The 24,296-nt window shown below is 46.8% G+C and overlaps 2 protein-coding genes and 1 long non-coding RNA gene across 10 annotated transcripts in view; 2 read left to right on the plus strand and 1 right to left on the minus strand.

The window, feature by feature from the left end:
• ALDH1A3 (aldehyde dehydrogenase 1 family member A3) overlaps positions 1-6,312 on the plus strand; it is a 37,146-nt gene extending 30,834 nt beyond the window's left edge. For both annotated transcript variants that reach the window (XM_080607677.1, XM_080607678.1), the window contains 3 exons: positions 778-935; positions 2,109-2,183; positions 3,576-6,312. In XM_080607677.1, coding sequence (XP_080463803.1) covers positions 778-935; positions 2,109-2,183; positions 3,576-3,648 — 306 coding nt within the window. In that variant the 3' untranslated portion in view covers positions 3,649-6,312. The remainder of the gene's footprint in view (positions 1-777; positions 936-2,108; positions 2,184-3,575) is intronic.
• Positions 6,313-8,757: 2,445 nt separating this feature from the next.
• LOC308201007 lies at positions 8,758-9,377 on the minus strand. The gene is made up of 2 exons (XR_013955994.1): positions 9,240-9,377; positions 8,758-9,105 (listed from the first exon to the last, which is right to left on the minus strand). It is a non-coding gene; the product is annotated as an uncharacterized lncRNA (long non-coding RNA).
• Positions 9,378-9,475: 98 nt separating this feature from the next.
• The window catches only part of LRRK1 (leucine rich repeat kinase 1), a 76,892-nt gene continuing 62,071 nt past the window's right edge, over positions 9,476-24,296 (plus strand). For 2 of the 7 annotated variants that reach the window (XM_080607658.1, XM_080607664.1), the window contains exons 1-2: positions 9,476-9,620; positions 12,661-12,876. In XM_080607658.1, the coding sequence (XP_080463784.1) occupies positions 12,810-12,876 (67 nt within the window). In that variant the 5' untranslated portion in view covers positions 9,476-9,620; positions 12,661-12,809. The other 5 variants (XM_080607659.1, XM_080607662.1, XM_080607661.1 and 2 more) reach the window with 5 other exon arrangements.

Genomic DNA, 24,296 nt, shown 5'->3' on the forward strand with positions numbered 1-24,296 from the left:
ATACACGGTTTTGTTGCAAATGCACATTTTTTTCTTTGCCTAGGATCAAGGCTCCGGTTAAATACCTGCATCTTCCAAAAGGGTAAAAAATAGAAACACTTGTATGGGCTGAAGGGCCAGGCAATTTGGTTAGCCTAGCCCTCAACGCGGCACAAGTGAGACTTTATCTCACCTTCAGTAGGGGAAGGATTATTGTATTGCAAGACCACGCAGGCCCCACCTTTGTTAGCGTTTGTGATGGGAGATTCCATCCCCAAAACTGGGAAGTATTGTGTGTGCTGGCTGCTTCTATGCTAACAACCTGGGATGCCAAGTCTGTGGTCAAACGCATCCGTGGTAAATGCTCTGCAGGCAAATTAACTGCATACACTTGCAGAAGCAAAGTTACAGCCAAAGAAGAAAACTTGCAATGCTTGAAGTACATTAATTTCTTTTTGAATGCATTCAACTTCTTCTGAGTCCAGAAGTGGAATGAATTGTAAATGGAGTAAGGATGAATCATTTGAAACTTGCCCAGATCTAACTGCTTATTTGATTGTTGTAGATGATCCGCTAGATGTTGGATCTTTGCATTTATTAACCACTGCAGCACATCACTGTACTTCCTTTAAATTCAGTTTAGTGACCAGTTTTTAAGAGACTCAACCAGTGACTTCTAGAAAAGCTAGTATATAACGCTTCAAATATAGTATCCAAACAGAGCTTCTGATTCTGATTACTTCAAAATTACCGTGAGTAGCAAAGGCTGTCCCATGCTAATGTTTAATTTGTGTGCAGATTTTTGGGCCAGTTCAGCCAATTATGAAGTTCAAGAGTATAGAAGAGGTCATAAGAAGAGCCAACAATACTGAGTATGGACTCACGGCTGCGGTGTTCACAAAGAATCTGGACAGAGCATTAATGTTAGCTTCTGCATTGCAGTCAGGAACTGTCTGGTAAGCAGTGTGAGATCTCAGTTTGGGCTGTGCTTTTGTATGCTGGGGGTGGGGAGGGCTGTATGATTTGTAATCCCGTGTAAATGCTGGAGGTCAGATGTGTTAGTAGTCTGTTCAATTCTTGATATTCTCCAAAGCAACATCCATTCATCAAAATAAGGCGGTGAGGACCAGACGGTCTGGCACAAAATGGTGCATTTGTTCATTCAGTCATTGTAGTTCTTTACATCTGGAGAACTCTGAAAATGTAAGGGTTGTACTAAGTTCCGCCAGACGTGATGCCTTCCAAAATCATGTATGTAGAAAAGAGCAACTCTTATGATCTTAAGGTAGCATCAATTGGGGTCTTGCACAAACCATTATGGGCAGTAGATGGCATCGTACCACTGTCAGAAAGATAAGTAGCTATTTTACTTACAACATTTCTTATTTTATATTAGAATAGTTTTAAAGGTGGAATTCTGATATTTTTTTCCCACTGAAGATAGGAATTGGATCTGGTCTCTGAACTTGATGCATACAGAGGACTGATTTCAAGAATTTGTGCCAGAAGAATTCACCTCTTTGAAAAATATTTAAATAAAAAAGGGATGTTGGGCTTTGAAGGATCTGTGTACTGTACACACGTGAAGGTGCAGTCCTACTGCACCAAGCCATAACTGGCTCTCTTCAGTCATTTCATCTCCCTAAATTGCTGAGGAGGCATCTGCATTAGTTCCTCCTACCCGTTGTCTACAGAAATGGGGCTAGTGCTTCTGTTTTCCTGTGACACAAGTGTCTAATGCAGGCCAGCTCTTCTTCTATACCTGGATGCGGGTGGTAAGGCCTGTTTGTGAGTGTTTAGACAACTTTGTGTAAGCATGTTTGTTTCAGAATGCTCTTCATTAAATTGGGGCAGACTTTCATCTACCCTTAAGCATGACCCGGAACACAACATAAATTCCAGCTCCAGCATAAATGCTTTAGCCATTAGAGATTATGAAGTGAGATATGAATCAGACTCGGAGCACTACTCAAATGTCTTCTGTTTCTGTAGCAAAATAAGATGATATTGCTACAATCTGATTTGTCAAGTGAAGGAACTGTAACAGATTTCAGCCTTTTGTAACGCTGCTGTTGTCATCACCTTGCTTCTCCCTGGTATTGAAATGTCTTTTTATGTTTTTATCATAGGATCAACTGTTACAATGCACTCTATGCACAGGCTCCTTTTGGTGGCTTTAAAATGTCAGGCAATGGCAGAGAACTGTAAGTTTTGCTCAGTATTTTGTTTATATATGGTTGGTAAATGCAGTAGTGATTGTGACTTGGTAATAATATTGTTGAATTTGCTTTTAAACTACCAGGCTTGCAGCTTGCTCCGCAGGTTGGTGCTAGGCCAGTACAGTGTGGATATAAAGCACAGATCTGAGAACAGTAGCAGTGCCTTCAGGAGTACCTTCATCTACTTTATAAACTATTAACAACTTTCATTCAGTCAATTCCACTTGCAGGCATTTTTTTCTTAGTAATTAGATCTTTAGATCAAGAAGGATTTTTAGATCACTTTGGTCTGGGGCCACTTGTATCTACCTCAAACGTCCTCCACCTTTACATGCTGGTATCTAGGCCTCCCTTTACAGCTGCATCACACATCTAGCTTTCAAGTGTTGGAGCTAGAAAAACAAGGAATGATCTCCAAGAAGAGGTCCCTGCCTTCTAAGCTTGCCTGTAATTTAGGAAATTACAGAAGGATCTTCTGTCCCTCTTCCCCTGCCTGACCTGTTTCAGCTGGCTACCAGACATTCCTGCTCTCTAGTTACTAATGCAGACATTTTTAAAACAAGGTCATCCTACAAGTTAGAAGAAGAGTTGAGAAACTGACTTATATCTTAATTTTATTCTTGTGCATGAGAGAGGCGGGTTTTATTACACCATACAGAGGAATCTAATGCACCTCTTCTTTCATAAGGCAGGTTTATTTCCAGGAACCCTTTCTAGTTCTGGTGCATCTGCTGCTCTGAGATACTCAGATGCCTCACTTGCTAAGCGCATCAAATGAATGAATCCTCAGCAGGGACATACATATTGAGACCTTATGGTTTACTTTGCCTGACTGCCTGGCTAATTAAAGGATGTCAGGGGTATATCCCTTGGGCAAGGCACGGCAATGAGGGCAGTTGCCACCAACTACAACACAATGCAGTGGTTGGGTTTGTCATCAACATCGATTTCTGGAGTGCCCCCCTGATGTGCAGTTATCTGGTTGACAGAAGCCTACTTTCAGTGAAAAAGTAACTTCAATTACTGTTTAAGCACTGATAAGTATGTTCATGTGGATGTTGTTTTTATGGCGTCTCACAATATACTGTTTTCACTAGGCCGAGAGTCACAAGGTGTCATCTTGTGAGTTACTGTGACCACAGTAACGACAGGGTGTAATTGTGTGCGCATACATGCGTGTACATAGATTATTAGATGTGGGGAGCCAAAATGATAGCTGATGTTAGTTCAGATCTGGTTTTAATGGCCTAATGTTACCTGCAGCAGCTGTTGATCCGTGGCTAAGATGCACTTGTGCAGAAATCTCTTATCTTAGGGAAGCACACATTAACATGCTACAATCGTTTGTCCCTTTCCCTCCTCTCTCTTCTTTTCCAGTGGTGAATATGCCTTGGCAGAATATACTGAAGTGAAAACAGTCACCATTAAACTCTCCCAGAAGAGTCCATGAAAACAGAAGGCCTAAAAATGCTGACACTCTGAATGTGACACATCGGGGGTGTATTCAGAGCAAGTGGGAGGGGAGGGGTAGGAAAGAAAATGGAAGCACCTAACTTTTTTCCTCTAGAAACATTGAATCTACTGGACTCCATTTTGTCAACTGGCTCTTGGAAAACTGATTTAACTGACCCTACTGGCAGCACAGCGCACACGTGTACTACGCGAGTCCCTGGCTGTACATCTGTCTGCTACCTGTGACTAAAATGCTGGTCAGTCACCTGTCAGCGGGACATCTGCTTTCAAACTGTACCCCTGAAGGACTTGGACATCAAGGGCGTGTTAGAGAGACTTCCGGTACCTTTAGCAATTAGTTGATTGTGAAACAATTAGTTGATTGTTAAACACCTTCAGAGGCATGTGGGTTTCTCTTGGCATGAATGGACCTGAGTAGTAGGGCTAACACAACTTAACTGACGTTGATGGAGTTTGTGTGAAGACTGCAGATGAAGTTTTGGATGGGAGTGCAAACTTTCAAGGAAGGATCTAAAGAAATTTTGTTTGAAAGAGCTATCTTGGTCTCTCTAAAGATACGTGCATCCTCCATATTGGTGATATTCTAGCCCTGAATGAGATTGATGGGAGTTTCCTGGAGGACTCTTTTGGGGCCATTATTTCACCCAACAGAGCTAGACTTTAAAGCGTCCTTTGAACCTGATGTTTTGGTGTGCACACATTACACATGCTGCATATGCAAGTTACTGACTTGCTAGCCCTTCTGGCTCCGAATGAGTCACAATTGTATCTCATACCTTCACTATAGCACTTTTTGCAAGAGGATTTTGCACTGTACTTACCGTGATAACACAGAGTTGAATTCTAAACATGTAGCATGGTAGATACCCCACAGAAAACATCCCACACCAGTCCTTCTGATCTGGGAGAGGGAGCAGAAGAGCTGCAAGAAGCTGTCCTCCTCTCTCTTTCACTTTCAGGCTGTGTGAACATCTCTTCATTTTTTGAGCCAGAGCTGTCATTATGAGAGTAAAACTTATAAGCTCTTCTCACCGCTTCTTTTTCCCTTGTGAATGTAGCTTAAAATAGAGTTCTGGAAGTACAGTATAAAAAGGCAGGTGCTCCCAAGCACACACTGAATGCTAAAGATGTGGGTGTACAAATGAGTTACCAAGGGATAAGCTATGGCTGGACTCAGTGTGTCGGCACCTCTGCAGTAAATGCCCCCGAGAGTGCCGTCGTCTTGTAGCTGGTCCTTCACCGAGGAATAAACTGCTTCGAATTGTCTCTTGCTTACAGTCATATGAGCATGCACGTACATGAATAGCATCCTCGGAGTGGCTGTCACACTAAGTTCATGCCTCAGCATCTCCTGCTGTAATTTCTTTGCACACCCAGACATTACTTACTACGAGATTGATGAAAAGCCACCTGCTGTCGTCAGATCCCGAGTTCACTGCTTTCCTTCCCCCTCCTCCTATTTCTGTACCGGAGAACCACTGGCAAGAGAATGGGAAGTCCCAGGTCTGCAGGAGCTGTACGTATGCAGGATTTAGTGGTGTCAGCTTGTTAGGAAGTTTAGCTGATCTCATTGGACCCATCCTCTGAGAGCAAACTGATACAGGTTTCCTGTGGAATATTGACAGCTCTCCCCAGAGTGCTAGTAAAGACTTGCTTGGAGTTTTTTGGATGTCAGGGCTTGAAGCAGGAATGAAAGTCTAACCTCTATTCTCCGATGCAAGCAGGAACTTAACTGGTAACTTCTGTGATCAGAGAGACAGCTAGTCAGTAACAAGCTCTGTTGTGAGCGGACCTTTTTTTGGAGGGGGAAGGAAGGTGGGTGGTGGTAAGTAAGGAAAAAGTTTGCATGAGCCTAAACTTCCTTATTAGTTGTTGAACATTGAAATTGCACTTCAACACTGCTTAATTTCTTAAATGACATACCTCCAACAGCTGTGTACAACTCAGTGCCTGTCCTCCCGTGGATATGTGGGACAGGTAAATCTCCCCATCCAGTGAAGAAAATGTCCTCCCTACCCCATGAAAGGCCAAATGGGAACATTGTAAATAAGCTTCTATTTTTGTAATACACTTAGAGCGCAAACATCTTCTCAGACAAATATTTTACTTTTGCCTACTTAACGGTTTTCTAGGGCTGCAGTCAGACAGTAGGGAGGTAAGGCAAACAGTAAAAGGCTGGTTATCTTGATGTATCTCTGTATTCACTTTTGATAAACAGTGGTTGTAACTGAAATCATCTGAAAATCTTAAAATCTTAGTATTCTGGCTTTATATGTATAATATATATTTCAACACTTTTTTTTCCTGTATCAAGTTTTTAAAAAGTTGATGTATCTCTTATTGTATAAATCAGGGTTTGACTCTACACACTGAATTTTCTAAGTTATATAACATTAGACACTAACTTTAAAATAACCCCTTAGAGGGTATATATTCTTTCATTGCACAGTAAGGCTTTCATATGAAATACTACTTTTTTTAAAGAACTATATTTATAAATTAGGATACAGTTAATCTAATGTATTTTTATAGCTAAAGGTACATGAAAATGCTATGTTTAAACTTCTTGTATATATCTAGACCATGGGTATCTTTTTGTAATAGTTCTTGTTCCTAATAAATGTTTAACTTTGTGAAATGCTTTTTGAATGCTACATATTGGTATGTCTCAAAGTGAGATGGGGAAGAGGGAAACTTCTGCTGACTGTACTCATTTTAACAGAGGAGTAACTAATACTTTATTTACACTGATTAGCGTATAATAATTCTGACCCCTCTACTGCACACATTAAGACCTTTTCCATCAGTGTGCAACTTCCACTCAACTCAGTCCTCCTGCTGCCGTTTCTTATTTCACTCTGAATTTGGCCCATTGTGTTAATAAAAGTGATCACTGGAAAGAGTTAAGGTTTCGTGCTTCTAAAACAAAATGGCCCTGTATTGCTCGAGTTACAGCGGGCTCTTCCTCGAACAGCCTGATGTCTGTTTCCCTCGATTCAGTGACCCAGCAGTATTCCCCAAACAGAAACGTGCATGGGGCTCACAAGAGGCAATATAATTTCAAGGTACCTTTATTTCAAGGTGCCTTTTCCACTCAGCAGGACTGAATGTAGAGTGTGTGTTTGCATTTGTGTATGTGGGGATTCAGTATCTCACTGGGGGACTGTGAAGGAATCTTAACTTGGATTCATTTCTGCAATCTGTGAAGAATAGCCTGTTTTAAAAAGGGCAAGGGAAATAAAGTGCTGAAGTGTGGTCAGTGCTCTACAAATAAAAGCTGGATCATGTGTCTGTTAGCTTACCCTTTAAGCAGTTGCTTTTGCCACTTAAAGTAAGTAGAGGAGGGAGGAGAGCAGGGCTGCATCGGGCAGGGGCGAGCACAGCTCCTTCCAGTTTAGAGCAGGCTGGATCCTTTCTGCCTTCTGAGGTGAGCCTCAGAACGGAGAATTTGAAGGGACTGAGGACCATGCTGCCAGATGGGATGTCCTGCCTTGGGCTGGCTGCTTCCTAAACCCCTTTGTGACACAGCCATCGCTAGTAAGACTCTGCTCCACACCTTCTCTTTCCTGTCTTATTTCTTTCATCTGCAGTGGGGACGGAGAGCAAGAACACCCCGCTTTCTTTAACTCTCTTCACATCTGATGCACATGTGAGAAAAGATACAAATACCTGTCATCTCCCTACACAGGCCAAGCCAAGCCCCTTGAATTTTCCACTTGGTAGTAGCATTGCTCAGGAGCTTTGTGACCAAACATTAGAAGGGAGAAGGCTGGAGATACAAAGGAATTATTGTAACATAATCAATGGAGACATAAGCCAGGAAGAGGGGGATGAGATATGGGGGAAAAAAAAATGAGATTTTTTTGCTAGGGGAATTTATAGTCTCCATCAAAATGAAAGGAAAAATGTGATTTCAGTGGGTTTTTAATCAATGGTGCTAAAAAAAAGTTGCAAGAAAGCTCTGGATAAGAGCCAGGCTATGAGGCATAAAAGATAGCAGACTGGATAGAAAGTGGAAAGGGTGCTAAACAGAGAGCGCTCACATGGTTGCAGCTAAAAGCAGATTAGCGGGCACCTGAACACAGGTAAAAGCACCAATGAAGACCCATCCTCTCTGTGTCTCCGTAATCATAACAAAGAAACACCCCAGAGCAAATCTTGGACCGCAGCAGCCATTCAGTGACTGGATACGGCTTTTTCCCTCCTCGGGAAATCATCAGAGACCCATTTCTTGGTTTGGGCCAGGGAACAAACAAACAAACAAAACACACACGAAGAAAGTCCCCTGGTATCAGGAAATGAATTGGGTTGTGATGAGGAAAGGACGCGTCCAACACCAACGCGCTAGCTGGAGCGCAGCACGTGTAGCACCTTCGGAAGAAAGGGGGCGATCTTGTGCTTTGCTTTCCCCAAGAGGCGCAAACTCCCTCCACAATCTGGAAAAGGAGCAATTTTCGAAGAAACAAATCTCAGATTAGCTCTGCGTGGAGAAGAGTCAGGCTTGTCAGCATCACTGATAAGCACCAGCCTCGGGCAAAGGGGCTGAAAGTTGAGCAGCTGGTTCTTGTTTCCAATACCGGCTTTGTGGATGGAGGGCCGCAGGCTCGGTATGAGAGGCTGCTGAGGAAGGGAGTCCTTTGTTGGTGGGACGGCCCCGTTTTGGTGGCAGAACAGAATCTTGAGGGCCATGGCGCCTGAGTGAAACCTTTTGCTTCATTACGTATAAAATGAATATTTAAGTTAACACCCCCAGAATATGATAATGAGCTTAATAAAGTACATGCTAAACATATGTGGCTACAGTACTCAACTCTTCAACCAAATCATGCTAAACGTCACCCCAGGAAGGGAACAGGTAAGGTTAGGATATAAAAGAGTGTTAGGGGTTAGTGTAAAAAAAAAAAAATCAGTGTTGGGGAAAAAAAAAAAAAGTTGGAGGAAAAAAGAAAAGCTGGGGGGGGGGGGGGAGAAGGAATTGGAAACCTAGAAGAGGCAGTCAACGGGCTGTGCTCCTTCTCCTACACCAAGACAGGGACACCTTCCTGGTAAGCTCTGCACCTTTCGGCGAGGAATAATACCTGGGATAGCATTTTTCTTGCATTATTATTGTATATTAGCGCTACTGTATCTATCAGTGGCAATTCTGAAACCGTTACATCTGCTGCCTCATTAAATATGTTCAACTTTGTGAAACCGTCTCAGTGAAAGCCCTGGGCAGGGCTCTGAAGCAGGCAAATGTTGGACTCTGGTAAGTCCCCTTTAACGTGTCTCTGTATCGGTAAGGCCAAGCCTCCAACACGAAGCTACAGGAGTCACTTCCAGCCTGATACCTGCGCTCTGGGAACTGCGTGGCGCAGCGACGACGAAGCCATCCAGATAACGTGGCTGAGGGACAGGGGGCTTCAGCTGCTTCACCTCCAGAGACCAATCTTTTCTAAAATAAATAAATTAATTAATTAATAAAACAAGCGGCATAAGCCTGTGTAGACGTGCCCAGAGAGAGCACTGACACCAAATGCTGATGGGTGAGCGTGTCCTGAGATGGAGCCCGGGAGAGGGGCAGCTCACCCACCGCGGCCCCTCACGTCCCCTCAGCGGGCCGGGCCGTGCCCCACGGCAGGGAGAAGCGGCAGCCCTCAGGAGAAGGCTGTGAGGCCCGCAGCAGCCCCTGTACCCTGGGGGGGGGACCGGTCAGGACGGAGCCCCCTCACCACAGCCCGGGCCCGCCGGCATGGCGGAGGGCGCCGAGCCCCACGGGGCGCCGCCCGCGCCCTCACCGCGGCCTCCGGGGGCCGGTGGCGGAGGAGGCGCCGCGCTGCTGCCCCGCTCCTTTTCCTTCCTTCCTTCCTCCCTCCGCCTCCCGAGCCGCACAGCGAGGCGGGCGGCCGGCCGGAGGAGGAGAAGGAGGAGGAGGAGGAGAAGGCGCCGAGCCCCGGCAGGACGCAGGAGGTACGGCCGCCCCGTCCCCCCGCCGCCCCGCACGCACCTGCCCCCGCCGCCGGGGCCGCGCTGAGGGGAAGGCGGCGAGGGGCTTTGGGGGGGGGGGGGTGGGGGTGCTGAGCACGCTGCGGGGGGAGCTGAAAAGAAATAAAAGCAAAATAAAAGTTGGGAGCCGAGTTTTTGGGCGAGGGGGGGGCTGCTTCTCCTCAGCAAGCGGCGGGCGGGAGGCGCTGCCCCGGGGAGGAGGGAGCCCGCCGGGGGCCGTGAGGGGCGGCTCGGCTCGGGGTGGCCCCCGGGGGCTCCGCCGTGCCCGGCCCGGCCCGGGTAAAAGCCCCTTGTCGCTCTCGGCCCCTCGGCGTGGCCGCTAGGAAGAGGGGAGACCCGAGGGCAGCCGGGTGTGATTTACGCTCCTGCTTCCTGGCGAGCTTTACACCCGGGTAGGGCGCAGGGTGGCTTACCCGCTCTCGGCTCCCGCTTTGTGAAGGGGGCAGCAGCGGTTTGCCGCTTTCTGCAGCTTTTCGCGTCGCCGAAAGGCCCTCAGCAGGTGACAGATCTGAGCCACGCTCTGCTCCTCACCGGGCGGTCACTGCTGCTTCCTGGGGAGCCTTCACCAGGCCCTTTTGGGGGCACCCGTCCGAGCCCCCAGCCCCGCTGGTGCCATCCGCCTCTCCAGACCCCGTTGCCTTGTCCGTCCCAGCTCCGGGCCTTAAACGAGCTCTTCGGAAGCATCAGGAGGTTTTGTCAAAGAACTGAAGTTTTTGGAGATTGCTTGTGGGTCGGGAAGTGATGCCGGGCGCAGCAGCCGCGGCCGGGTGTGCTGGGCTTTTAACCAAAAGCTGAGAGACGTTGGGAATACGCGAGGCGGGATGTAAACCTGCACCCAGATGTACTCTTCACCGTCTCCCTCCTGAATGAGATTCTGCAGAGCCCGTAGCACCCAAGTAGTGCTGTTTTTCCAGGCGCTCTCTCTCCCTAAATCAAATTAAGACCTGGTGTTCGCACGTGTTGCGGTTGAGTGCATCTTGCTTAAGGTAACGGCACTGCAGGGACGTTTTTAGTATATACACAAAGGTCCCAAAATACGGAAATACAGGAGCAGTGCTGCCTGCGTGGGGGCTGTGTGGCAGCAGTGCACTTACAGCTAAAGCATTCGCTAGTTGCCGTTAAAGGGAACTGATCGTCAAAGTTTCAGGAAAAATATTAACCTAAGTTTTTTCCTTTCCCTGCGTACAAGGAAAGTTTCATCCCGGGCAGGAATCCGGGTGGAGACTTAAACATTGGGAGCGGGGTGATTTTTCTCAGAGCTTTTCAGACGTGGTGTGCCCCAGTTGTACGGCAAGGAAACGCTTCAAAAACCAGCATCTGCTAAAAAGAGTTATTCTGTTGGTTTTTGCATGGGGAAGTGTTCGTTCTGATGTAGCTGCTCAGCACGTTGACGGTGAGGGTGCCGGGAAGGCAGGGGCTCGGTGCTGCGGGCATCACGTCCCCTTCATCTTCAGAGGGAACAACCGGGACAGCTTTCGGGAGGCACAGCGGCCTCCCCGACACCCCCACGTGTCTGCTGCGGTCTGTGGTGGGGACGGACGGACGGACAGATGGACGGACGGACAGACTGGTGCTTGGCTGCGCGGACATCTGCGGCCGTGCTGCCGCGAAGGAGGCGTTGGGCTGTGGGGGCGTGTGAAAGAGCTTGCCTGTAGCCCGCTCCACGCCTCTCGGTCCGTGTCGTTATTTGCTGTGTGGCACCCGAATCATTTTTCCCATCTTTGAAAAGCACCCCAGAGCCAAACCGCAGCCTGTGGCTTCGCCCGCTGCCCAGCTTGCAGGATGTGCATGGCGCTTGGGCTGTGAGTTTTGGTTCCTGCTGCCGGCACCACAAAGTAGGGGTCATCAGAAGCTCGGTTTTGCTCTAAGTGCGCCTAAAACTCAAGTATTTGCCTGGAAACAGTTGATGTAGCATTCAGTATTTTTTAACGGTGTTGGCTTGTGGTTAAAATGCTGTGTAACGAGGGAGGAGCAGGCAGCTTTCTGAAGAGTGGGGATGGATCCGTGTGTCCTTATGCACTCCCTGATCCGGATCCCAGCACAAAAGCCACCTCTGCTCACAAAGCAATGCACCTGGGTCTTGCTTGCTGAAGCACAAGGTGGGCTATGTGCTTTGCCAAATTGGATCAAAACTTCAGCATCACGCACCGAGCATGAGAAAATCTAATAAGGATCAAAGGTAAAGGGCGCTGTGTTACATCTGAGAGGTGTTCACGGGCTGAAACTGAAAGCAGAAAGTGAAGGAGCGCTGGCGTTGGCTGGGCACACGCTGCAAATTCACCTGTAGCGGTGGAAGAGAGAAAATGTGCAGGTGTGCAGATTTGAAGAAGTCAGAAGCCCTGGGAGACTGAGCTGTGCGGTCTTCTTCCGAGCTGTCTTGTACAGCAGCAGCCAACCTCCGAGAGCTCCTAAGGGCTTGGTTTGCCTCCCTGGACGTGTTTGAAGAAGCCTGCTGCTCCGAGAGCGCTGGACTTCTCTAGAAGGACTGGGCAGAGGGGAAAGAAGCTGGTGTGTTTCTCTTAGCTCTGTTTTCTCTTTTCTATAGAGAATGGTCTCAGTAACCACGTCACTATTTTTCAGTTTCTCACGGTGGAGTTGCACAAGAGCCACAGTCTTCTTTGCGGATGGGAAAGGTTTCGAGGTTGCATTTAGGATTTTTCCAGCTGCATTTCGTCGTTTCAATGCTCTGCCTTTACACTAGCTTGTGGAGAATCAAACTGCAGCTGTGACCCCTGCCCAACCCCTCCACCCGAAGACTCACCAAAGAGTCAGCTTTGGTGGAGAAAAATTGGGAACATTTATCTTTTCTATAGTGCAGACTTTGTTAGTCTCCTCTGTTAATTCACGTTGTGTTCTTTGAACAAAGCTATTATGGAAATAATTGTATTTATATTTGCATAGGATGATGAGTGCTTTTCTGCAGAGTAACATTCAGACGGGAATAAGCATCTTGCACTTTCTCTACTAGAATGATTAATTTGTTTTACCGTTTATTTTTAAACAGGGTAAATTATGGTTCTTCGAGATGGTGCTCACTAGCAGTCGCTCCGTTCCTGCACTTAATTGACAGAGATCATTCAGCTTTGACAACACTACTCGGTTTCAAGTGCTGCAGAAAGTTTGCCTGTTGAATCTTCACAACTACGACCCAGAATGTACTGGTGTGTGGGAACTGAGGAATCCGCTGTTTCCAGAGAGAGCAACATGGATCCACAGAATGGTAAATAGGACGATTTTATTCTTTCCTGTTCCAATTGGGAGTGGAAGGTTTTAAGAAAACTCGCTAGCCAGCTGCCACTTAGTTTCAATGAAATCTGAATATATGAAAGATCTTTGAGTGCTTTGAGCCTTAATTTTAGAAAATCTACAGTACAGAACGAGGAGTTATACTTGCAAGGAGAATGACGTTGGACGGTTCAGGTGATAAGAATAGCATTTCTCTGAAGACCAATTTTCTCCCAAAGCCTACGGAATTAGTCAATATATATATCATGTCTCAGCAGTTCCTAAATATGTTTTACAAGATCTGTGCTTTTTCAGCATGCGAATGCAAATATGTTTCCAGCCACTGATGCAATGTGTATTCAGGGTATGAAAGCTGCTGAAATCAGAGCATCGGTTCTCAGGCTGAACAGATACTAACCTGCTCTAGTTTTGCTCTGAGCTTTGGTTCAGTGACTTACAGTAATGCATCGGTGGGATGGATTAGGAGGTCTGCATTTATGCAACGTAATAAATCCATAGGTGGAAATTTCTCTTTAGGAAGGGATGTAAGCTTCGGATTGTTTCCTGTTAATTAGTTTTGTGGGTTTTTTTCTGAACAGCCAAATTATTTTTGGCTGTTTCTTAATGCAGAACCCTTCAGTTCCTCGGCAGTGCTGTACTTCTCTGAGCCAAAACCCGGTTATGTTTCTGCATCAAGAAATAGCCTTCTGCTTATTGCATAACGGTATTCCCCCCGTGCAACAAGCAGTTCATTAGGAGGCGGCATCTGCGTTTTAAGTGTGGGATGAAGGTGTGTTTGACGCTTTGTAGTGAGTAAGCAGGCTTCAGTAGAAGCTAATGTTTTTGCAGCCTTATTTTGGATTTTATCAGCAACTATGAAGCAAAACCTGGTACTTTATTCAGAGGCTGCCTTATCTTGTCTAAAGACGTTTCTCACCAGCGTCACAGGGAGCTCTGGGAACTCTTTCCACTCTCCGTATGTATTCTGCTTATTCTGTGCTACTGATTTTGTTTGGTTTTGCTTTCGTTGTTTAGCATTGTATCTCTAATAATCATAAGCACTTGGTTATTGAATATCTTTAAAATTGTTGAATTCTATCGTATGAGTTTCTCTCTGGAAGAAATCGACTCCGTTTGAATACTAAGCTATGTGAAGTATTCTTCATGAGAAGAATTTTAATCTGTGCTAAGTGTTAAGAATTGCTAAATTTTTGTTCTGCAATAGTGATTTGACCAGTTCTTCTTGCTTTTTAAAGATACAGCAAATAAGCAAATTAGTTTGAGTGAATAATGAATTGAGAAGAGGAAAAGGTATAAATTATTTTCTCCATTGTGAATGTGGTTTTTATTCTGAGAAATTTCTTACATGTTTGTTATGTAAATATATTCAGTTAAACTGGCTAACTGGAGGCATACAGATCTTATTGGTATAACTCTTCTATCCTTACATGCCTGGATTGTTTTATCTGATAAACAGTTTTTGGAAGACTGGCCAAGTGACCCTAGGAAAGCTTAAGACCTGGTGCTGCCCTGGTGGATTAGTTCTTTATAAGCATACTGTACATGTTTAAACACATTTTTTTTCTGGATTGAGTCCTGCCAAGAATAATTGTCATTAGCTAGCTGGTCCACTCCCTAAGTTAGCTGGTCCTCGTTCTGCATTTGGATCCTGTTACACAACTTGAATGCAGGAATGCAGTGACTCATTCAGCCTCCACATCTGAATCGATTGTTTACATGCGTCTGTTCACAGCCTGGATGCAGCCTCCTGCTCCCATTCAGTGGGACCGCAGATGGTTCCTGCGGCGCTGAGGACCCCCTTAGCACCCCAAAAGCTTGGAGCCTGCTTTCAGGCAGGAAGGATGGGCGTAGGGGTGCGAGGGCTTTCACAAGGTACACCGGTGCCTGGAAGGCTTTAGGGCTTTTTTTTTTCCTGACAGCTATGCGTTTGGCCAGATCTTCACGAGGAGAACGCACCCACGGCGTCACTAATACAAGTCAGCAAGTGTAACATATGATAACGTGGGCTCACCTCACTGCATCTGCTCGCGTCTCCGCTGCTGCTTCGCTTGGCTGCGGCAGGAATCTCGCCGGTGTCCCAGCAGGATGCCCGCTTCCCCCGGGAGCGAGCGAGCCGTGTTTCACCACCGGACCCTGCGCAGCCTCCGGGGATGCCGCGGGGCTTGGCTGGCCGCTGCCAGCAGAGCAGGGAGGGTTTGTCACTGGCGTGCAGAATGATGCTCCCCTTCGGGTGCAGTCAGCACCTCCCTCGCCTCTTCAGACCCGGCTTCCCCTCTCCTAGGTTGGTTCATGTTATAATAATTAAAAGAAAGAAAGCGAGCGGAGGTATGGGGGCGGCTGCAGTATCTCATGAAGCAGTGGGCTTTTTTTTTTTTTTTCAACTGGGTTAAAGAGCTCTGCATAATATAATGGAGGTGACATAATGTGGTTCTTGTAGGAAATACAATGGAAGCCCAAAGATATCACCACATGAATGTCTAGAACATAATAGAGATTCATCTCCTTTCTACAGGCTGTTTGTTTTCTTTGAATCTTACAAAATTTTACAGCTAGCATTTAATTCTCAGATGAGTTTCTAGGAGACGTTTCAGCAAAGATGTAGAAAAGCAATCATCGTCCCCTGAAATGTAAGAATAGTTTTGTTAGGGAGCTTATCTCTCTTACTGAGAATGTTATTCAAAGTCCCAGAGCATTCGTGTGCCCTTTGTGTGTGTCTCTGAGCTGGAATTGGATTATCTTCCCAACGCACCAGAGGGTGTCTCTTCTCTCCTGCTAAATCTAGAGATGAATATCGAAAAGGTGTGCTGCATTGTAATGTATGTAATGTTACATAATGAGGGGCAACGATGCCAGTGAGAGGTGCTTGAAATCTTGTGGCATTCGCAACTTTTTTCTGAGGGAAGTTTGCCCATGCAGTATGCCTGGAAAAGGGACACGGATGTTAAAATGAGAGAGCGGGCAAGTAGACAGAATATATTGACCCGTGCTGGAATTTGGGGCGGACCAGCTATGTGTCAGAGGGGCCGTGGCGGCCCTGCAGCTCCCGGGGCTTCGTATTTTATCTGGGAGAGGCGACCCACGATGGCAGCGACCTTTGCAACCCTGCCTCGGCCGCGGCTCAGCGCTGACTCAGAGGGAGAGCTGCTGCCACCTCCTGAATCACCGGCAAGTCTCCAGGCCAAGTCCGAGGAGCTGAGCCGGAGGAGCTAACGGGTCGTTTTATCAGAGGCACCGCGCGGGAGCTGGTGCAATTCTGTACGGAAAGTTTCACAAGCGGTCGAGCGGCGACAGGCTGAGGTTGGCTCACAGGGGGTTAGCCCTACAAGTAGCCAGGGCCCACCCTGTGCGTGGCCTCCAGGTGAGGTCTCTGCTGTCGTTCCTTCGCACTTCGCCCGGCTGGATTTGGTGCCTTACACGTGAAGGGCAGGAGCTTGCGTTTGGTGGCGTGAATATCTTTGCTCATAAATTTTTCCAGCTGAATAGAGGAAGAAGCTGAAATTGGTGTGTGCAGCACCCCTGGTGTCACTTTGTTCCTTGTGAAAGTCCCGTGTGAAGCTTTGCATTACAGCTCTGTGCATGGGGCTACAGCCAGCGGCTGTGTCTGAGGCACGCCACCTTAGCCCCATCTGAGGCATGAGAAGGAAAAAGGTACTTGCACTCTCTGCCCTCTTTTTTCCCATCCTCACAGTGGAGGTAGTAGCATCGCCTGAGTCTGCTACGATGGTGTGGCAGGGTGGAGGGCCAGGAGAGCATCTGGGGAGCGACCTGAGCACACTTGAGGCCTGCGAAGCGTGCTGCTTGCTCGAAGTTCTGTGCAATGAGCCTTGTAGGTTTTCTGTTTTTCTTCCTACTTGTTAAGCTGCAAGTTAATTTGAGTCTAAAAAGTGAATTGAAAGTATTCCTACAAGCAAAAAAAAAAAAAAAAAAGAGGCGGTGTGGGAGGACACAAAAAATAGAACAGGTATCGTATGTGAGTTAGTCTCAGCAATGCCCTGCAGAAGGAGAAGTAGGAAGTGCTAGGCAGGAATAGGAAGTACACTAGTAAAGCGGTAATAGGCTTGTATTTTTAAACATATTTAAATACACACTTCATACAGAAGTGGTGAAATCTCACATGGGGCCAACTGCTAATGCGGAAGGCCAGCAGAACATGCCTGTGGCTGAGCCTGCTCTCCTCTGCAGACTGCAGCCCAGCCGCGTTGCGCCATCCCGCTGAGCCCAGGCAGGGTTTCCCAAAAGGGCAGTGAACGCAGGGACATGCAGTTAGGTGCCTCGTTTGAGATGCTCTGAACTGATTTTTCAGAGTCTGGATGCTAATTGCTCTTCTTCGGAACGTGCCCTGGGAGGTGCCTCTCATTGTGAATCAGAGGCGTCTGAAGGAGCTGCTGGCTTTGGAAAATGGGTGCTTGTGCCAGTGGGGAGTTTGGCTTGGGGGTGCTGTGCCCCTCTGGAGTCACGGGATCTAAAGGAGCAGTTAGGTCTTAGTGGTGGCAGGATCAGCTTTTCCTAGTAGATGCCACAGACGCCAGCCTGCTCTTGAACTCGAGGGCAGAACTGCTGGGAGAGCCAGCAGTGCGGTACAGACCCTGCTGGGCAGAGAGTCCAGCCTGAAAGGCAGTGATGTGCAGGCAGCCGTGGAACACCAGTCCCTGTCTGAGCTGTGCATGGCATTATCTGTTGCTACACAGCTTTATTTTCCACCTTTTTATCCAGCTTTATTTTCCACCTTCCAGTTAAGATGTATTGGTACGCTGAAATGTAACTTAGGACAGCTCCGTCAAGACGCCTGGAAAAAACAAAGATGAGCTGATAAGGGAAGTAAAGAAAAGCCTTGGCACCGAGAACCTGCACACAGGGACCCCTTAACTACCTTACTAATTATAAAGCAGGTGAGGTTGGCACTGTGGTCGTAGGCAGAACTGCTATCCTCCGTTGCAGTGGGGAAAAAGCAATTGATAGAGTTCACACTGACTTGGTCTTTACCAGGCCTGTAATTGATTTACTGTTTTGCCGGTGATGTTACAGGCAATTTTATACTTGCATTAAAGAAAGTGCTACGAATTTATTTTTTTTCATCCTCTCCAAAGCCTTTGGGAGCCTTATGTAAGACCCATTAAAGTCTCTGCGCTGGCATAACAGGCTCTGGATCCGATCTTCAGGGATCCTTAGAGCATCAGGTCTGCGGTTTGTTTGTTTTTCATTTCTCTGATCAATAAAGGAGCTGCCAGGGCTGCGCTTGGCAGCAGGCGGCTAGCTGGGAGGAAATGTTTGCATTGTAGATGAGGGTGTCGGGGGATGGATTTGATGCCATTCAGCTCTCAGTCTGCCCCATAGGTGAATTATGGCCCTTAATAGGTTCTGTCTTGGATTTTACGTCAAGTTAGGCCGATATTTAATTCCTTTCCCTAATCAGCCTGTGTTCATTAGTGGGTCAGCATTGCTTCTTTGCATATACATAACCACAGCAGCAGCCCGTTTATCTAGGCTACTGATAGCTTCATGATGAGAGTGTGTGCATGCTTTGAATTTGTGCATCGCTTTAGCTTAAAGGGAGGCCTTACAAAAGGAGTCTGTAGGTATTAGGAAAAGCCTTCACCCTTCAGAAAGCCCTCCTGCAGTCAGAGGGGAGGCGTGGGTTGAAGTTTCTGGTAAACAAGCAAACAAAACAAACAGAAAGGAGTGCTTTGAGAAATAACAGACTTTAAGACTTTGAGAAATAACAGACCTTAAACTGTGTACAGCTAGGTGACAGGCAGGCAAGCTGTGAGGCTGATCACGAAACTGAAACGGAGTCAGCAAGGACATGCCCGACCGTGGTAAAATGTGATAGCCGAAAAGAAAAGACTCCTATAGAACAACAGCAGTGTCGATGGAGTAAGATCTTAGAGGTTATGCTGCAGGTTTTGCAGACGCCCAGTGCCTCTCGCCGTGGCAATCAGCCACCTTGGCCGTGTTGGAAGAGAGGGTGAAGAGCCGTGACGCCTTGTTGGTGATGCACTTTTTGCAGGGGTGCGTGTACCTGCCGGTGAAGGCGGTGACCCCTTCCCCAGGCTGAGCTCTCCCGGCGCTGGTGGTGGGACGTGGGGCTCAGGACCTCAGGGCTGGGGGTCTGCCGCAGAGCGGCACCAGCTCTGGCGTGAGTTCCTCCTTCTGCAGCTCACCATCTCCTGGAGGGACGGACAGCAGGTCTGTGGTGAGTTTGGGAACTTCTCAGCCGCAAAGACGAGCCTCGCGTTGCCTCACCGTGTGGAGGAGAGGGAAGGGGTCAGTCTGCTACAGGAAGGGAGGAGGAGGGCGAAGGGTGAAAGAGCAGGGACCTGGGGAGATGGGAGCTGGAGAGCGACCAAAATTCCCTCCTGATAGTCTCTAAGTGGCTCGCAGGCACGAAGGTTGGCATTTCAGACACTGCCGCGGAGAGAGCCCTGTCCCAGGCTGCCCACAGCTTCTTTTCTGCGCGCCGCTGAAAATCGTGGAAAAATAACGAACCGAAGCAGTGATTCAAACAAGAAGTCTGGATAAATTTAGCTCAAATATTCTTGGTATGTTTGTGGTTGCTGTGGAAATTACATCATTGCTTGTTTTAATGATCAGAATATCGCTTGGAAAACTGGCCTGGCTACCCGAGGAGAGCTCAGAACGAGGCCTTTTAAAAGCGTGTGTGTCTTCGGAATTGCTTCACCTGGATTTAGTTGGTTCAGGGTTGTTTGTTTTATTCCCTTGCGGGGCAGGGAGTATTTTGACTACAGGTTATTGCTGCTTAATTGAAAAGCCACAAGGTTTAGAGCTGATACGCTCTGCAGTGTGATTATCTACTTCACATTAAAATTCTGTCTGGGGAGTAAGATTCAAAAGCAGTGCTGGTAATTGCTTAAGACAAGACCTTCAGCATCTGCCTGCATGTCTTTCTGTCTTGCACATCAAAGAGCCTTTGAAAAAGCTTTTATTTTTGCATCAAACAGGAACATATTTTTTTTAACACTAATGGACAGGATCCCTTTTCAGATCTCAAATGTAGCTTGGAAAACAAAAATGTCTAGCTCCTTAAGTTGTCTTGTAATCACGGTCACAGCTCTCCGATATGTTGCACCTAGGACTTTTCACACAATGACAGGGTATGAATAAAAGCTGTTAAAGTGTTTTTGGATGGATCGGGCAAGGTTTTCACATGCATTGGATCTGTGCTCATCATATGTTGGTAGGAAGGAAACATGCCTTGCCTGGTTTTGCCCTTTTTGCCTTGGAGCAACCACCTGAAAATGCTGCAAGCTGCAGTGGGTTCACAGCACGCACCTTCAGTTGAACATAGCATCCTCCCAGACAAAACCCTTGTCTTTCTTCCACTGAAATGAATGTTTACATTCTCAGACATCAGGAAGATGAAAGGGAAATATTTCCCCTCCCAAATACAGGCACTTTTGCCACTTGCAGGTTTTGTCACCAGATACAGAAGGTGGTGGGGTTTTTTTGGTAGCCCGTTACATTTTTGGCAGCACATCGTCACGCAGCCTGATTCAGGACCAGCACTGCGTTGGCCAACAGCAGAGGCCTTTTCAACAAAACTTTCTCTTCTGTTCCAGACACAGCTGCTAATGTAATCTTCCGTACTCGATATTTTCTCCTGGAAACCTCTAAGGATCTGCTTCTGTTGCATGGATGCTGGTGGAAGCGCTCACAGCAAGTTCAGTAGAAGCTGGAGCAGAGCCTCGCTTTCCCAACTTTTTTTCTTTTCTTTTCCAGAGTATCACATTCATATCTTTTCTCTGGTGTCCTTCCCAGTTCCGTCCTTCCTTTGACTCTGCTATGGCCAAACCTCTTTGGGTTGATAAAGGACACCCTCTCTTAATACCAACTTTCTTCAAAGTAATCTTTGTTATGACTGTTGGTGCCCGATAGCTGATTTAACTTCAGCGCAGGTGTAAAGTGGGAATGCAGGCTGTAGGACTGGAAGGGTGTGTAGGTCAGCGTCCTGCTGTCACCCTCCTAAACCTTATTCAAAGCATCTTTTAAATGAGTTGACTTGTCTGTTCTTTCTGCTTTTTCTAGAGGACTGTTCCAAAGCCTCATTCCTCCAGCACTTTAAACTTTCTTCTAACTGGCAGCTGAAATGTGTTTGTACCCTGTACATAAATAGCTCTTCTTCCCTGGTGTCTCCCTCTGGATGTATTTATAGACAGTGCTCGCATCCCTGTTCAGCCTTCATTTTTCCACACTCAACAAACCAAGCTCTTTTCGTCTCTAATCTTGTAATTAGACCGTCCGTTTCTTAATTCATCTTCAGCTCTCCAGATTGTCATAGCCTTCCTTGAACATGATAAACTGGAGTCACGCAAGGTATTTTTACGTATCTTTTTCATGTTTCTTCCCCCTTTTTTCCTCCTCTGGCCAGTCTTCCCAAAATCTTCATGTATCCAGGTTCTGTAAGAGACCTGCAGTGCTTCCTTGGGGAAAGGAGGAAGGACACTGGCGACTGTGCAGGTTACAGCATCGGCCCAGGAGCCCTGTCATACGATGGGGCTCAAAGCGCTTGCTTCTCCCTTAAGCTGGCTTTAAATGTACGTCGAAGGAGAACGAAGCATACGGGGGCTGGCTGTGACTCGCTGCTTCCCCAGTGTGCGTAAGTGCCGACTTACTTTTTAGAAGAATATTGAGCAAACGATCAGTCTGAAAGAAAGAAAACAACGATGCATGGGAATTTTTCCATTCTGATGAAAGCTTGAACGTAGGGAAACAGAAAAGTTTCAAAGTAAACCAGAGTTGGCCGTGAAATTCTATTTTATGAAATTTCAAATGGAAATCCAAGCCTGGTTTGGTTTCACGGGTATAATATTTGATTCAGTTGGACAGGAATGGCCTCGCTAGAGACACCTTTCATGATTTAATAATCCTCTCTTTCCAGCCATACCTGGAAATGGACACGAAGAAAACCCAAAAGCGTGGTCGTACTTCTGCACGCTTAATGTATATTTTCCAATTTAAATTTTGGAAAGCAAGAGTGGCATAGCTGGCCTTGCATGCAAAAGCATATTTCTGAATGATTCAAGCTGTAGGATTGGAACCAAATCACTGGAGCCAAAAGACGAAAATAGAAACTTTCACTTAGAGCTGAGTCATTTGTATTTTCAATACCGCAGCCGTGGCTCTGGCCATTTGGAGCTCTCTTCCTTTCCTCAGGCTCTCTCCCTTAGGAGTGGAACAACATGGTGGCATTTCTGTCACTGTGTCACTATTCCCTGTGGTCTTTGCTGATCCTTTGCACCCCAAAGATGTAAGGGAAGGATTCGGGGGTCCCCCTTCACTGCAGGACCCAGCCTGTGCCTGGTCCTTGCAGGAGGTTGGCCTCTACCTCATTCCTCCCCTGCCCAGAAGCTTGTAATGTGTCTACCAGCGATGATGGTGCCTTCACCATCATGGACCATGAAACGGTCCGTCCACTGAAAAACGTGTTGTGGCCACCGATGCTTCAAGCACTCCTACAGTTAGAAGGGGCTGAACGCGTGCCCGTGAAGCTGGTGAGGCCTGACGCGTGTCCTCGGGTGAGAGGGCAGACCCATCGTCCTCAACGATCAAGGCCCGGTTCCTTTCAGCGAATTTCCAGGTTTCCCTACGTTCCCAGCTGGGATTTCTGTGGGGTTTATCGGCCCGGGAGGGGTTGGGTGCAGCCCCAGCAGCGTAGGAGGAGGAGGAGGTGCTCGCCGTCACTCACCCTCGAGCTACCTGCGCTTGCCGGTGTGATTCGCCCACTGACCCCCTTGGGTTTGTTCTGGTGGTCACACTCCTTGTCGTGGCTTTGTGTAGCCTCTTTTGTACGTCATAAAAATAGAAATAACTATTTCGCTTGAACTTCTTGGGTAAAACAAGTCATTTGCAGAGTCTGGGAGGCACGTGCACAAATGCAGGAGCCTGCTCGGGCCTGGCAGAGCTTTTCGACCCTGTCTCGATGCTGTGACAGGCAGAGGCTTCATTATCAGTGTTACTGTCCACCAAAGCCTGCCAAGTCTCAGTGTTGTTAGTATTTGAGGCTTTTCTGCCCTCTCTTCCCCTCGTTATCCTGGGTGATGGAGAAATGACTGTATACATGTGGAGCTAAAGCTTTCTGCGCTGTCTGGTTTTCGTAATTCAGTTCTGGAGCCCTGAAAGAGGCAGGAGTCCAGAGCATTTTGCTGTCCAGGACTTAATTTTTTCCTCGCAGATTTGCATTAGCAAATGTTTTTTCCTTGCAGGTTAAGAGTGGTTCTAAATAGAAAATTTCCAGTGGCTCTGGTGGTAATTGGTCAATTTGCATTGCTGTACCTAAAATTGTCAGCGTGTCCTTTCCAAAATCCCGTATGCTTGCTGGAAAACATTTATTGCAGCTAAGCAGTTGGCATGCATTGTACTGGCACGTAAACGATTTTAAAATGATGTTGGATTATGCAATAATGATGAAAAAGATCCCTTTGGTACTAAATTGTTGTCTTCAAAGCATTTTTCTATGCTTCGAGTCTGGCCTTTTATAGGGTTGTAAGCTTACTTTTGGGGCTGTGAGCATCGGTTGTGAGCTCTGTCGTGGAGGCAGGTTATATTTGTACTCAATATATCACCTTTTCCACTGGCTTGGCAGGCAGATCGTAGTGTAAAGCCATTCCAGTAATTAGCTTAAATAATGGATGTTTGGGTGAAATCAAACCGCATAAAACGGGAAGAAAAAGTGCACATGGAGGGTTCTCTCATTGTCCTGAGAAGCTGGCAGGTCTCGCTCATTAAGAAGAGATGTTAATTAGGGTTGGAAGGACACAGCCCAGCTCTGTCGTGTCCCCTGCACAGGGATGCTGGATTTCCCAGATAAACCCTCTTGCCACCCCGCAGTCCGATTCCCCGTAACTTTCCTTCCTTAGTTTCTCACAGGGACCTTTATAAGTGCTCCTCGCTGCTTTTTAATCCTGCTGGCTTCGTTCGATACCAGAATGGATTGGGCCGTACGTATTTTTCCTAGATCTGAAAACAAGACAAAATAGATCACAGCCTTTTTGCTGAGGGACTGGGGGCACGTGGGCAGGTGGGGAACAGCCCCCTTCTGGGGCCAGATCTTGGTCTGTGACTGTGTCTTTTAAGTAAGGAATGAATGAAACCTCCTAACTTAGAGAAAAAAAAAAGGCTATTTTGAAGTGTTAGAGAATTAGAGAAGGAACGCAGAAGGTATCTTTGTTTCATAAACCGTTTTGACTGACTTGGACTGATTTTTAAAAATATATGTATTACTGTATCAAATGGAGGTTTGTTTTTTCTTCCTGACTTGGGATGGGAATACGTTTCAGTATCTCAGAAATTTCCGTAGGATTAAAAGCATTTTCATCCCCAATCTCATTGGAAAGCACAATGTAGGACAGATCCATCATCCCTTGAAATCGCTGGAGG

The sequence above is a fragment of the Anser brachyrhynchus genome, assembly GCF_964034855.1.
Source record: "Anser brachyrhynchus genome assembly, chromosome: 11".
NCBI classification, from domain to species: domain Eukaryota; kingdom Metazoa; phylum Chordata; class Aves; order Anseriformes; family Anatidae; genus Anser; species Anser brachyrhynchus.